At 30.8% G+C, this 15,094-nt stretch overlaps 2 protein-coding genes across 2 annotated transcripts; one reads left to right on the forward strand and one right to left on the reverse strand.

Annotated features, from left to right (window-relative positions):
• Positions 1-3,890: 3,890 nt before the first annotated feature.
• Positions 3,891-5,021, forward strand: LOC148203138 (uncharacterized). The gene is made up of 2 exons (XM_088107995.1): positions 3,891-4,064; positions 4,631-5,021. Exons 1-2 carry the CDS (start codon positions 3,897-3,899, stop codon positions 4,799-4,801), a joined length of 339 nt encoding a protein of 112 aa, XP_087964121.1. The 5' UTR covers positions 3,891-3,896; the 3' UTR covers positions 4,802-5,021.
• A 1,211-nt stretch (positions 5,022-6,232) lies between these two features.
• Positions 6,233-14,664, reverse strand: LOC148203139 (uncharacterized). The gene is made up of 10 exons (XM_088106879.1): positions 11,934-14,664; positions 10,990-11,225; positions 10,341-10,545; positions 9,273-9,539; positions 8,551-9,009; positions 7,995-8,107; positions 7,612-7,750; positions 7,467-7,576; positions 6,891-7,155; positions 6,233-6,805 (listed from the first exon to the last, which is right to left on the reverse strand). The coding sequence occupies exons 1-10, from the start codon at positions 14,662-14,664 to the stop codon at positions 6,351-6,353; spliced, it is 4,980 nt and encodes a 1,659-aa protein (XP_087963005.1). The 3' UTR covers positions 6,233-6,350.
• Between the last annotated feature and the right edge of the window lie 430 nt (positions 14,665-15,094).

A 15,094-nucleotide genomic window follows, 5' to 3' on the forward strand; every position in this document is an offset into this window, starting at 1 on the left:
CAGTTGCTGCGGTGAAATGAAGAACAATTAGGACATGAACATGAGAAGGATATCATGCAAAGGTAACCTTGTATTCGAACAAAAATGAAGACAGATCATCTTTTATTCTTTTCCAAAATGTTTGAAGAATGAAAGGAAGAGTTTGGTAAATCCCTTAAGTTTTATATTAATATTAGCAGCAACACTGCTCTCTGACTTGCATGCAGGCAATTCACAAAATCTTTCTGTTAGAGAGTCTACTCCAAACTTTTACATGATAATCACAATTACATAAGCAAAAGTCTAGATAAATAAATGGATGATAATGATATTGGAAATAGAGAAAGTGAAGAGTTGGAATGAGTGAAGAAGAAGATAAAGCAAAAAATAAAACATATTTTTTGAATTAAATAATTTATTATGTATTATGTTGATGTGAATTATGGATAGTATGTTAAATAAAACACTAATATCATTAGTAATTGAGGATCAATTTCATAAATTTTGAAAAAAATACATTAACTAGACTAAACTTAAAAAAAACTAAAATTAAAATCCCTTAATAATTTAAGAATCCAAGTCATACTTAATTAAAAAAATAAAATTAATACATATTTAATATCAATTGCGATTATATAAAATATAACACATTACCTTAAATAATATATTTATTATCTCCTCCAAGAAAACAAATAAAACTTTATTAAGATTCAACCACTTATAAATAACACTATTGAATTCAAGTATTTGGAACCACACTTTATTTTAACATTCAATCGACTATTTAGCAAGTATACGTGTGTTGTGCCTCCTTACACAACTTTCTTTTACATTAAAATTTAATGTATATATATTTTTGAATTTCAATGTAGTAATATTTAATATGTACTAAAGAATTTTTAAGTTTAATTGTATATAATATCTATTAAATAAAAATATAAAGTTAAGGAAGTAATGTCATCTAATATTGACTATGATAAAAACATAATATTTTCCATTTAAAATTTGAATTGTCATTATATATTTAAATCTTAAGATAATTTGACTTTACAAAATGGATAAATTTGGGTAACCAAGCCTTGAGCGGTGAGAAATGATGGAAGATTAAAACCAAATAGGAAATTAAAAAAAATATATGAGAAAGCTTAATCAGCAACCTCTTTGTTTAGAATATTGATGCTATGTAAGGACAATAATGGGTGACTGATCAGAAAGAGACTTCAAAGTCTGCTATAAGAAACAGTGTCATTGATTTGGAATATTGAATATCTGATCTAAAGAAATTTGCAACAAGGATTTTGAGCAAAAATATGAAACCTTACCTCTTTAAAATATTGTCGATCGATACAGAAGATTTGAATTATATATTTGTCAAGATTGGTGAGTTTATGATCCGAATGTTGAGAACTATATGAGTTGCTATGGTGAAATGAAAGACAATTATAGGACATGGACATGCAAATGAAGAAAAAATGAAGATAGATGGTCTTTTATTCTTTTAAAAAATGTTTCAGATTCTTTGAGTGCAAGGAAAGAAAATTAAATAGAAACTGTTAAAAAACAGAGATTCTCTGCAGACATTATTGAAAAATGAAAGGAAGAATTTGGCAATCCCTAGTTTGAAGTTATGCCAAAAGTGTTTGAAGTACCTTGTGTGATTCTTCATTAATTTCTGGAAATTGTTGAGCATATCGAATTTTGCAAATGAAAGGCAACTTGGATTCTCGTAAAAATTCCTTAACTTGTAACCACTCAGAACAAAGGTGAGAATAACGATGGCAGAATAAAAAATGAAAATTCAGAAACATGGAGTTGGTAATAAGCTTTAGTATGCAAAGATGAAGTTGGCAATAAGATATGCTCAATTCTTCCAATGAAGTCAAGGTCTTAGTTACGGATGTCGTAAACAATGAGCCTAACATTGGACATCCACGTATCTTAAAAAATGCGAGGCTAGATAGAGAAAATGATGCTGAAAAACAATTATAAATAACAAAAATGTTAGTCAATTAAAAGTTTCATTCTTATTTTCAATAGATCGATCTCGACGGACTAAAACCACAAATCCAAAAATCAAATAATCAATTGATAATAATGAAAAATAATCATCCAATACAAATTTATTATGCCCACTTTAAATTTTCACCATCCTTTTTCTTTTAATAATTTCAGATTTAATTACTCTTTTAATTTCTATATTTACACAAACTTTATCTTAATTTTAGTTCCTATCTCAAAAATGGTATCTTTTTTTCATCCGTAAAGATAACAATTGTAGTTTTTTTTTACTCATTCGCATATCTATAAATTCTGTACTTTTTTAAAATATTCACCTTAACAAAAATATTTTAAAGTACGATTTTTACCTAAAAACGAAGTGGGTATTTCTGCATAACATGTGGGTTTCCATATGGTTTTCTTTAATTCTCTCAGCTAAAATTTTATTGAATTTGCAAAACAAAATAACATGCTTAAGAAATGTAATATTGGAAACGTACCTGACCTACTGTTCACAAGAGATACTGATGGAATTGAAATGCTTTTAGGAGAAACTTTGACTTGGTTAGATTCAAAATGTCGATGCTCGTCTTCCTCGACAATTTCATTTGTTTCTTCATGGTGTGCTGGTGGAAGAACATCCTCAATTATTTGTTCTAGCATATTGCAACTTCTAATCTCAAGCCTTTTCAATTGAGACAGGTCTCCTGTAATACTGACTGAGAATACATGTTTTAATTCGTCACATTTATACAACTTCACTTCTTGAAGATTCTGGAAAATTTTGAATTGCATAGAATGCTCAATTGTGAATTGATCTTCACTTTTCTTTGTTTTGTCATCATCGACTATATGCTTCAATATTTCACAATTGTATATTTCTAATATTTTTAACTCAGTCATACATTGAGCAATGACATATGTGAACAGAGATATTAATTGTGGGCAACTTTTTATATATAGCTCCTCCAAATTTTCAAAAGACCCATTGGCAGGTAGACAACCATGTCATAAAGCTTTTAGATGTTTCATGTGGTTGATCACCATATAACGTAACGTGGAAAAGAGATTTCCCACCTTACTCAAATGATTGTTAGTGTCAACCAAACACACTATTTCTTCACAATGACCTATCTTGAGTTCTTTCAACTCATTCATACCTTCTTCAATTTGAAATATATCAGGCATCATATTTTTTGCACCTCCCTCAATATTTGCTACAAATAGCTCTTTTGCTTTTTTGGCCAAACCTTTAATAACCTCATTTGATATGTCAAAATAGTTAATTACTAAAGTTTTCTCATAAGAGCAAAACTCTTGAAATCTATAATTATTACAAAAAGAAGAGTATCCTAATACAATTCCATACCTTTGTAGCGTTTGGGGAACACTAAACGAGTTAGAGAATTTAACACTTTCTTCCTTGTGATATCTCCGACAGTCTTTAAAAATATACAATTCTTCTAGAGATGGGTTCTTGCTTTCCATGAAACAACTTCTAAACTCTAACAATTTCAAGTTTGTCGCAACATCAGTTTGCCAGTCAAGGAATGAAGACCATGAACAACTATGAAACGAAAGACTATGAAGTTTCTTCATATCTATCACAAATGAAATGTCTCTCAATTCCAAGTATTGAAGGACTAGACAACGAAGATTTGTTAATGTTTTGAAAGACGTTGTTGACAACTGCAACCTATAGTCGTTTTTATTGATAATAATCAAAACTCTAAGTTTTCCCGTTCTTTCAAAAATTCCATCGGATACTTCCAATTTTGTTTGTATAGTTAAAAACTCAAGATTGGAACAATCCATATCATCTGGAAATTTCACACACCATAGATATCTTATTGAACCTTGCTCCAAACTTACATCCTTTTCCACTTCACACTTGACGAATAGAGAAACTGAAGAAGGCAATGTTTGGGACGGCGATTAGATTTTTGGCGAAGAAGCCGAAGCCAAAGATGGGACCCGTGGCAGTTAAAACGCCGCCGGAGCAGAGGCAAACGATCACCAGAACCCTATTCGATATCATCAAGGGGCATGGTCCCATCACCGTTGCTAACACCTGGGAACGCGTCAAGGTACCTTGGTTTCTCTTTCACCTTCCTCAAGTTCATTTTTATTATCCTATTAGACATGACTTTTTGAATACTGAATTTCACTTTTGTGTGATTTAAGCTAGTTGTTGTATGTTATTTCGACAAGTAACATTTGATCGAAGAACTAAAATCTTACCATTACAATGTTTGGGATTCGATGGACACAATTGCAATTGCAATTGCAATATTTAGATACTCCGTTGACACCATTAGAACATGAAAGAGGTTGCACATTTGCGATAACTTGAGATTTGATAATCTTTTGGTTCTAAAATTGTGCAATTGCAACAACTCAGGACCAGAAGTATAATTAAGTTTTTTTGTTAAGTTTTCCGAGATACAGTATAATGTTTTTCAAACATTTAATGACTAGTGTAATGTACAAATAATGGATGGAAGATGTTTTTCGAATAATTAAGATTGTGCAAGAATAGACAAAAGAAGATATTTTCATGCTATGCGTCGAAACTTTTGGAGATGTTACTGTAATTTACTTTCTTGATATAAACTTGATTGAAAGAAAATAATGTTGAGATGTTGGATTTTAGGAAGTTGGATTGAAAGATTTGACAAGCAAGAATCACATGAAAATCATGCTGAGATGGATGAGAGAGAGGCAGAAGGTTCGTCTCGTTTGCAACCACGTTGGGGCTCATAAACAGTTTCTCTATACCACTTGGTTTACCAAGCCAACCACATCTCCTAAGAACCCCTCTTGAAACTTTATTATCAGTTTGTTGCTTATTTGTATCATGTCAAGAGTAATAATTTCGTGTCATATCCAGAAAATGAATGATAAGGTAAACTTTATGATTCGAAATTTTGTAGAGCCAATGCACTGATTTGATGATCCGGTAAACTTTTTAATAGTGAAAGAAGGTGTGGGCTAGTTTATGAAAGGATCTGTGATTAAAGGTAACTTTTTTCTTTCGTTTTTGAGATTTTGTGTTTCTGGCATTAAATTATTAATAGGCAGAGTGGACAATCTAACGTCGATCATGACATGAAGCTCTAAATACTACTATAGACCGACTTTTCCAACAACAGCAAACTCAGTTTGGAACACTTTTCACGTTCCTTATCTTCACTGATTTGTGATGACTCATTGCAATTGTCTATCTTCAAGCCTTACAGTTTAGGCATGTCTTCTGAGTCTAAAGATGAGATTTCTCTTAAAAATGATCTTAAACTGGAAAAATATTTTGGTTTAATGATAATTAATTTAACAAAATATACGTTTTTTTTGGTAAAACGAAGTGAAGTTATTTAAAGAATTGACCTGGTTTAATGCTTCATAAATTAAAAGAAAGAATTGAACTGTATCTAGTTTCAAGCAAATAGATAAAATATAAGGGGGGAATATATATCAAACCATACTTGAAAAAGTTTAAAAAACGACATAATGTTGACGTTAAATGCGACATAATAAGCTTAAACATCTTGCTTTGCCCTCCAAAAAACATTGCATTCTTAGAAAAATAAAAAATAAGACCAAATGTATGTTTATGGAGAAACAAAAATTACATATAAAACCAAAGTGTTTGGTTACAACTTCCAAATCACAAAAAGTCAATACATTTTGTTTGGGCATTAACAAAGTCATTAAGACTTCAAAGTTCATTTTTTATATTGCTTAGTTCCTGAGTTAAATGATCATATCTCTTAAGACGCATTTCATCATGACCTCTCAAATCCAAGTTGAACAACTTTATGACATAGTTTAAGGAAGTTCTTTGTCTTAAGAGATGGAGGTCCATCTTTGGTCCTTTGTCTTCCTAGTTCCTCAATATTCTGTGCATCACAAATGAAAAAGAAATGTTCATGTATCTTAAAGTTATAGCGTGGAAAAGTAGTTGTTTCATAATAAACATAATGTGTTGGTGCAATAATAATTTGAGCAAATTTAGTGGTTATCATTGTTTCTCTGGTATGGAAAACCAATATCATTTGTTGATTCTTCGTGTACCATTTTTTATTTGAAATATTGAATAAGCATAACAAGAATTAGTGTTTACACCAGGAAATCTGTTTACAACAATCCTAGTAATTTTTAAATTTAAAAACATAATAATGATGAAATCTTGTACAAATATTGATTTATTGTACTTCTTAAATATTCAGAAACTTAAACAACTTCTCGTCGCAAATAAAAGTACATTCTGAAACTATAACACTCATTCTTAAAAGAATTGCATATAATGCCAAATCTAATTCAAAGGAGTAACATAAAACAGATAAAACTAAAGTGTTTTGGCTAGAAATCTCAAATCACAGAAAGTCGAAACATTTTGCTTGGGCATCAAGAAAGTCATTGAGACTCCTAAGTTCTTTCTTTATGTTGTCTAGTTCCCAAGTTAAATGATCATGTCTCTTAAGAAGCTCATTGATTCGCACCTTTGCATGGTCCAACTTAGGATCCCTTCCCAAAACACGTTGACGCATTTCATCAACCCAAGACCTCTCAAATCCAAGTTGAACAGCTTCATCACACACTTTAAGGAACTCCTTTTCTCTCTCACGATTAATACTACCAACACTTTCCCTTCGAAGGAACAACAACATATCTGCCAATGTTTTCAACATCCAAGCTCGAAAGCGATCAGTGAACTTCTCACAAGCATTCCAAAGATGAGGATATGCTTCTATCGCCTCCACTAGCAAAGAAATTTGTGAATCATTGAGATCAACAAAGTACTTATACTTTTCCAATCTTGTACGAGTATCTGTAGAAGTTGTAAAAAGTTTGAGGAGTAGGTGACATATATATATATATATAAGATGGAAAGAAGACAAGAAAAGAGCAATAACCTGGAGTAACCACAACGTCATCATCCAACAAATTCAACCCTTCTTGGATTTTGATATTTTGATAGGGTGCTATTTCTGTCTTGTCTTCATTCATCTCATTATCTTGTTTAACAACCTTGGAATCGTGTGAAAGTATATTTGCACCGCTTGACTTGTGAATTGTAACACCACTAACCAAGCTAATGTTATCTCCACCAGTTTTAATTGTAGCTCCCTCTGTTGCAGCTCCACCTCTGCTCCTTTCTCTTCCTATTTCCTCAATATTCTATTCATCACCCATGGAAAAGTAATGTTTGTGTATATTTAAAGTTATAACTTTTAAAAACATTTGTTTCATAATGTATATCATGTGTTGGTACCACAATAATTTGACCAATTTTAACGGTTACCATATTTACAAGTAAAAGTATTTTATGCAAAGGAGTTACCATACAAGTTTGAGACGAACTTCTTACCTCTGAAACAGAAGTTTGATTGATTAGTAAGTAAAGTTTGGTTGTGGTTGTTTTAATTTCTTCCATCATGTAGTTGAATAATGTATCATTTTCAGAAGATTAAAAGAAAATATGCAAATACCTCATTCATGTTTGGAGATGAAATGTCTGGAAAGTTTTGCTCCATAGCTTCTGGGTCTGATGACATTTCACTTTTTCTGTCTATTTTTTTTGGAACTCTTCTATTTCCGACTCTTGTGTTTTGGTTTCAATTTTGTTATGTTGACCTAGCATTTCAACTCTGCTCTCCAACATAGATTGATTGTTATCATTGACTTGTGAAGAACATGGTTTAATTTCAGATGTAGATGGATCTTCACGGTTCATTTGAAGGGGAGAAGTGTTTTTTGGCGTAGGATCCCAATCCTGCCGAAAACAATTGATCGTAAAAAGTTAGGACTACTTTTTGTGATTGATAGCCTCCAGACTAATTTATTTCCTTCAGTTGTTGTAGTATATAAATCAACCATTCATTTTTTGTAAATTTTAAAAAAAAATGAGAATATTTAGTTTGTGTAACGTTATTTTAGTTAAGCAATTAGTGGTATATACTAAAGTTTACGATATTAAATTTCACTTGGTTAACTTGAATAGGTTGGCGGGTTCTGACCTGTAAAGAAGGCAACTCAGTAGAATTGTTGCTCCTAGAAACTTCATCTAATTTCTTTATTTCCTCCATCAGTGACCAAATTTGCCAGTGAGGAATTCTAGAATCTTCCAAAGCTGTAGTTCAAGCATATAGTTAAGGACTTCGTTTAACAATGAAACAAAGCAAACACAGAAATCAACGCACCCTCAACATTCCATGAATAATCATTATATGGTCACAATTAAAAATAATTAAATGGAAAACAAAATAACGTGTAGAAAACTATAAATACAAGTGATTATTTGTACAAATGTTTGGTTCAAAATTTGAATGAAACATGTAATTTGTTCGTATTTTCTTTAGGTGGAAGAAAGAAAAATAAATCATTACGTTATTAAGAATAGTTATTTGAAATGTAGTTGTGCTCTAATTCTATAAGGAAATAAAGATGTTGGCTGAAGATTTCAGATTTCACAGCTACATTGAACACATTTAGCGAAATCACCATGAGTCGTTTATATATAAAACTTCCATCGTAATATGTAATGTTTGCAACATGTCCATTCATAGTATTTACCTTCCAAAAGAAGATTTTGTTGGAGTTCCTGAGGAGTAATTGTTGAAGTCAAAGAGAGTTTTGGACAATTGCGGATAATGCGATGCTTCACATTTAAAAATATACTCTCTTGTTGAAAATTTAAAAGATGCATAAATATTATAACTTTCAGTTGTGGAAGTTGAACTTTGGTCTTTCCTGTCTCATCGTATTCGCATGCAATAAAGTCTTGTAGTTCATTGGCTTCCTTTATTATTAGAATCTTCAAGTTGGAAAGATCATTGGATGCAAATACAGAGGTGAAACATTTCATCTTATGGCATTGTTTAATAATCAATGATTCTAGTTTGGGGAAGCATGGTTGAATAAACATTTTATCCTCCAAATCCTCTTCAATTATCTGTCTTAATTCCTTGCATTCACTTACTTCCAGATAATTTAACTCTGGTAGGGATCTCAACATAGACTGAGGAAATATTAGTTATTAGTAATGAGTTGAGATGTTGGAGGGTAAATATGAGTCAATTCAGGTAGACTTATCAACTTCAAATATTCTAACTTTAATCCATTGTTGGCATTTCTCATGCGCAGAGTTTGCTGGGTGAGAAAATGGTTCTTAATATTCAACTCTGTCATTCTTTGAGCAATGACATATGTGAGGAGACATGTTAATTGTTTACAATCTTCTATACATAGTTTCTTTAATTTTTCGAAAGACCCATTGACAGGTGTTGCAAATATATCTTGCATCGAGTCACAATTCCAAATAAATATACTTTTCAAATTTGAGAACATTGAAAGATCACTTTCAAATTCATGCTCATCTTCAACCATGTTTTCCTTTCTTTTCACTCTTTCAGGAGTTACTATATGCTTCAAACCATCACAGTTATATATTTTCAATTCTTCCAATGAAGTCAAGGTCTTAGCTACAGATGTCGTAAGCAATGACTCCAACATTGGACATGAATCTATCTTAAGATCTGTCAGGCTAGAGAGAGAAAATGATCCTGAAAAAACAATATTATAAATAACAAAAATGTTAGTCAATTAAAAATTTCATTCTCATTTTAAATACATTGATCTCTACAAAACTAAAATCACAAATCCAAACATCAAATAATCAGCTAATAATAATAACGATGAAACCACTTCACATTTTCACCATCCTTTTTTCTTTTAATAATTTCATATTTAATTACTGTTTTAATCTCTATTTACAATAATTCCATCTTAATTTCCTATATTCTAATATAGTATATTTTTTAATCTGTAAAGATACCATTTGTATTTTATTTTACTCATCAAGGTAATATATATAAACTGAAAGATATGTTCTTCAATAGATAGATTAAAAGAGAAAATTTTCTAACCAAAGCGATCGATTGAGTAAATAGTTTATAATTTTATATGGAAAATTAATATTTAAAATTCGAATTCAAATATATTTCCCTTTTCTCTTACTACGTCACAAATATCATATATAATGTTTTAACAATTAATTTTCTTATATTTTTCATATACGACAATGTATTCATAATATTAATGAAGAAAACCCAAAACTTATCCGACAAATTTATCTAAACGACTACTTTATAAAATATAACTGTAAGGTAAGAAACATACTTATTCGATAAATTTCAAACAAAAATCTTAATTGAATTCTTAAGGAATGGAGCCAGTTTTAATTGGTTAATAGATTCAGGGAATTAATTGATAAAATTAAATTATAAATAGCTATTACCAAAATTTTAATTGAATTTGAAGAAAAGAATAAGATTCTTATGAGATATGTAATATGGAAAAGATACCTGAGGAGTTACTCTGCACATCTTTTTCTACAATTTCATTTGTTTCTTCGCAGTGTGCTGGTGGAAGAACTTCCTCAATTATTTGTTCTAGCGTATAGCAATTTGAAATAGTAAGTGTTTTCAACTGAGTTAAACCTCCTGTGATATTGGCTGAGAATACATGTTTTAATTCTTTACATCTAAATATCCTCACTTCTTGAAGATTCTGGAAAATTTTGAATTGCATGGAATGCCCAATTGTAAATTGATCTTCATTTTCCTTTGTTTTGTCATCATCAACTATTATATGCTTCAATTTATTACAATTCATTATGCGTAATATTTTCAACTCTGTCACTCGTTGAGCAATGACATATGTGAAGAGACATGTTAATTGTTCGCAATCTTTTATAAATAGAAACTCTAATTTTTCAAAAGACCCATTGGCAGGCAGACAACCATACCATAAACATGTATTCTTGGCTGAGAATACATGTTTTAATTCTCTACATCTATGTATCTCCACTTGTTGAAGATTTTGAAAATTTTTGGATTGTATTGAATGCCCATTTGTGAATTGATTTTCACTTTTCTTTAATTTTTCGAAAGACCCATTATTGAAAGGTGTTGCAAATATATCTTGCATCGAGTCACAACCCCAAATAGTTACCCTTTTCAAATTTGAGAACATTGAAAGATCACTTTCAAATTCATGCTCATCTTCAACCATGTTTTTCTTTCTTTTCACTCTTTCAGAAGTTACTATATGCTTCAAACCATCACAGTCATATATTTTCAATTCTTCCAATGAAGTCAAGGTCTTAGCTACAGATGTTGTAAACAATGAACCCAACATTGAACATGAAGATATTTCAAGAAATTCAAGGTTAGACAGAGAAAACGATCCTGAAAAACAATTATAAATAAAAAAATATTAGTTAATTAAAAATTCCTTTCTTATTTTCAATACATTGATCTCCACCAACTAATATCACAAATCCAAACATCAAATAATCAACTAATAATAACGATGAAACCACTGCACATTTTCACCATCCTTTTTTCTTTTAATACTGTAAAGATACCATTTGTATTTTATTTTACTCATCAAGGTAATATATATAAACTGAAAGATATGTTCTTAAATAGATAGATTAAAAGAGAAAATTTTCTAACCAAAGCGATCGATTGAGTAAATAGTTTATAATTTTATATGGAAAATTAATATTTAAAATTCGAATTCAAATATATTTCCCTTTTCTCTTACTACGTCACAAATATCATATATAATGTTTTAACAATTAATTTTCTTATATTTTTCATATACGACAATGTATTCATAATATTAATGAAGAAAACCCAAAACTTATCCGACAAATTTATCTAAACGACTACTTTATAAAATATAACTGTAAGGTAAGAAACATACTTATTCGATAAATTTCAAACAAAAATCTTAATTGAATTCTTAAGGAATGGAGCCAGTTTTAATTGGTTAATAGATTCAGGGAATTAATTGATAAAATTAAATTATAAATAGCTATTACCAAAATTTTAATTGAATTTGAAGAAAAGAATAAGATTCTTATGAGATATGTAATATGGAAAAGATACCTGAGGAGTTACTCTGCACATCTTTTTCTACAATTTCATTTGTTTCTTCGCAGTGTGCTGGTGGAAGAACTTCCTCAATTATTTGTTCTAGCGTATAGCAATTTGAAATAGTAAGTGTTTTCAACTGAGTTAAACCTCCTGTGATATTGGCTGAGAATACATGTTTTAATTCTTTACATCTAAATATCCTCACTTCTTGAAGATTCTGGAAAATTTTGAATTGCATGGAATGCCCAATTGTAAATTGATCTTCATTTTCCTTTGTTTTGTCAATTGTGAAGAGACATGTTAATTGTTCGCAATCTCTTATATATAACTTCTCTAATTTTCCAAAAGACCCATTTGCAGGTAGACAACCAAGCCATAAAGTTTTTAGATGTTTCATGTAGAGGATATCCATATAACGTAACTTGGAGAAAATATTTACCATCTTACTCAAATGATTGCTAGTGTCAATCAAACACTCTATTTCTTCACAATCACGTATCCTCAGTCCTTTCAACTCATTCATACCTTCTTCAATTTCAAATATATCAGGCATCATATTTTTTGCACCTTCCTTAATATTTCCCACAAATAGCTCTTTTGCTTTTTTGGCCAAACCTTTAATAACCTCATTTGATATGTCAAAATAATTAATTCCTAAAGTTCTCTCATAAGAGAAAAACTCTTGAAATCTATCAGTATAAAAATTATATTCTAATATAATTCCATACCTTTGCAGCTTTTTGGGGACACTAAATGAGTTAGAGAATTTAACACTTTCCTCCTTTCGATCAATGTAGGGGTCTTTAAAAATATACAATTCTTCTAGAAATGGGATTCTTTTGATCTCTTCAAAAATATTGCTTTCAATGTCACAACTTTTAAACTCTAACAACTTCAAGTTTTTAAGTGTTGTGAGTGCAACATCAGTTTGCAAGTCAAGGAACGAAGGCAATGAACAACGATGAAACGAAAGACTTTGCAGTTTCTTCGTATCTCTCACAAATGAAATGTCTCTCAAATTCCATTTTTGAAGGATCAGACAATGGAGATTTGTTAATGATTTGAAAGACGTTGTTGACAACTGCAACCTATCGTCGTTTTTATTGGTAATAATCAAAACTCTAAGTTTTTCCAGTGTTTCAAAAATTCCATCAGATACTTCCAATTTTGTTTGTATAGTTAAAAATTCAAGATTGGAACAATCCACATTATCTGGAAATTTCACACACCATAGATATCTTATCGAACCTTGCTCCCAATTTACATCCTTTTCCACTTCACACTTGATGATCTTATTTTCATTCTTTGCTATCCAATGGGCTACATCACGAACCAAGTCATGCATTTTGACAAATTCATGATCTACCTCCATCATCAAACAAGAACTTACAAGCTTGATTTTGGCTGCAGTGACTTCAGTCCTTGCCTCTTCATATGTCTCAACTTCTCCAGCCACACCTAACCCTATTGCACATCTTATTAAACATTCCACTGAAATCTCATAATCTTCGGGGAATACAGAACACAATAGGAAAAGTGATCTAGCTTGTTCAGTATCTAGATTATCGTAGCTCAACTTTAAACGCATATAGGGATCTTGCAAGCCCCTACTGATATTGATCGGCTTAGAACTTCTCAATTTATTCAACGCAGCACGCCATATCACCTCTTGTTTTCCCTTCAAGCTACTAGCAACAGCTACAATGGCAACAGGCAATCCTTTACATTCTTTTGATATTAATATTCCCAAATGCTTTATGTTTCCAGGAGTGTCTTTCGACATAAGTGCTTTCTCTTGGAAGAGAGTCCATGCTTCTTCATCAGTTAAGATGGGTAGATAAATCTTTTTTTGACAATCCATTGAAATACAAACTTCTTCAGATCGAGTGGTAATGAGAATCTTGCGGCCTTTATGGTATTCAGAGAGGGGAATCCCTATGCGACCAAAATAAAGTTTTTCCCACACATCATCTAGAATTATAAGAAATTTTTTTTCCTGGGTTAATCTCATGCACAAGCGTTGGGCTCTCTCCATTTCTTGATCTTCTGGAAATTTATAATGCAATGAACTTGCAATTTTGTCTTGAATCCTTGAAACTTCTACTGTACTAGACACAGGAACAAAAATAACTGTGTCAAAAAGATGCTCAGCTTCTGCTATCTTCTTAACTTCCATTGCTAATGTGGTTTTACCACAGCCCCCCATCCCGTATAACCCAATCATTGTAACCCCATCATCTTTCAGTGCTTCCATAAGTTGATCAGAAGCATATTTTCTACTATCAAAATTCATAGATTTTTCTGTGAGAATATCAGAAGTGTTTGAGGGAATTGAGGCAATGCGTTCAAGTTGTATATATTGTTTACCTTCTTGAATGATCTTTTGAAGGTCTGCTTTTTTAATTGCCAACTTTTTTCCTAAACGATATCGCCAAATCCAATTTGGACAGTATCCAAAAAAACAACTCTTTTTGGCATTTGTCTCTTTAAGCAAACGATTCACATATTCTGAATCAATGTTTGCATTCTTCAACCATTTATCAATAACATCACTCTTTAAAGTTTGCTTTCGAGCATGTATGACACGATCATCTACAGTCTTTATCGTTTCGACCAAGTTGTCTTCTTCTTTTTGAAGCTCTTTAGCAAAACTATTAAAGCAAAAGGAGTATTGTAATTGACTAATAGCCCCACACGCCACATCTTTTAAAACTCCAGACAAAAATCCATTCAGAATGTCCATCTATTCACTTTACTGGATTCAACTTAAATAACCTGATAATACAAATATAAGATCAAATAAACATAATGAGTTTTGTATCCAATTAAGAATCAACTTTAGATTAAAGATTAATTTTGTTTTTCAAATTGTTCAAAAGCAATCTTATAGTAAAATTTTAAAAAATTGTAAATGAAAAAACATTTTGTTCTTGTTTATTTCTTTTTTAAAAAAAAAAAATTCCCCTCTCCACGCAAAAATTCAAATTCAAATGTGAGTATACTTAAATGGCAAACAAATTTTCAGCCATTCTCAAAATTATACGTAAAACTTACCAATATAATTATCAATATAAGGATCATTTTTTTAAGTTTTGAAGCAATTCGTTGAAGACTATACAAGTTAGGTAATGAAATATAACCTAATTCAATAAAATAAGATTCATATGGAATCG

This window comes from Vigna umbellata, chromosome 2 (assembly GCF_029865625.1).
Source record: "Vigna umbellata cultivar VRB3 chromosome 2, Vumbellata_1.0, whole genome shotgun sequence".
NCBI classification, from domain to species: domain Eukaryota; kingdom Viridiplantae; phylum Streptophyta; class Magnoliopsida; order Fabales; family Fabaceae; genus Vigna; species Vigna umbellata.

Coding starts and splice junctions, on each gene's coding strand:
- LOC148203138 (XM_088107995.1), top strand. CDS start 3,897: ATGTTTGGGACGGCGATTAGATTTTTGGCGAAGAAGCCGAAGCCAAAG. Junction 4,065..4,630: donor ACACCTGGGAACGCGTCAAG/GTACCTTGGTTT, acceptor GTTGGATTTTAG/GAAGTTGGATTGAAAGATTT.
- LOC148203139 (XM_088106879.1), bottom strand. CDS start 14,664: ATGGACATTCTGAATGGATTTTTGTCTGGAGTTTTAAAAGATGTGGCG. Junction 7,751..7,994: donor CTGAGTTGCCTTCTTTACAG/GTCAGAACCCGC, acceptor TGTTTTCGGCAG/GATTGGGATCCTACGCCAAA. Junction 6,806..6,890: donor TGACGTTGTGGTTACTCCAG/GTTATTGCTCTT, acceptor CAACTTCTACAG/ATACTCGTACAAGATTGGAA.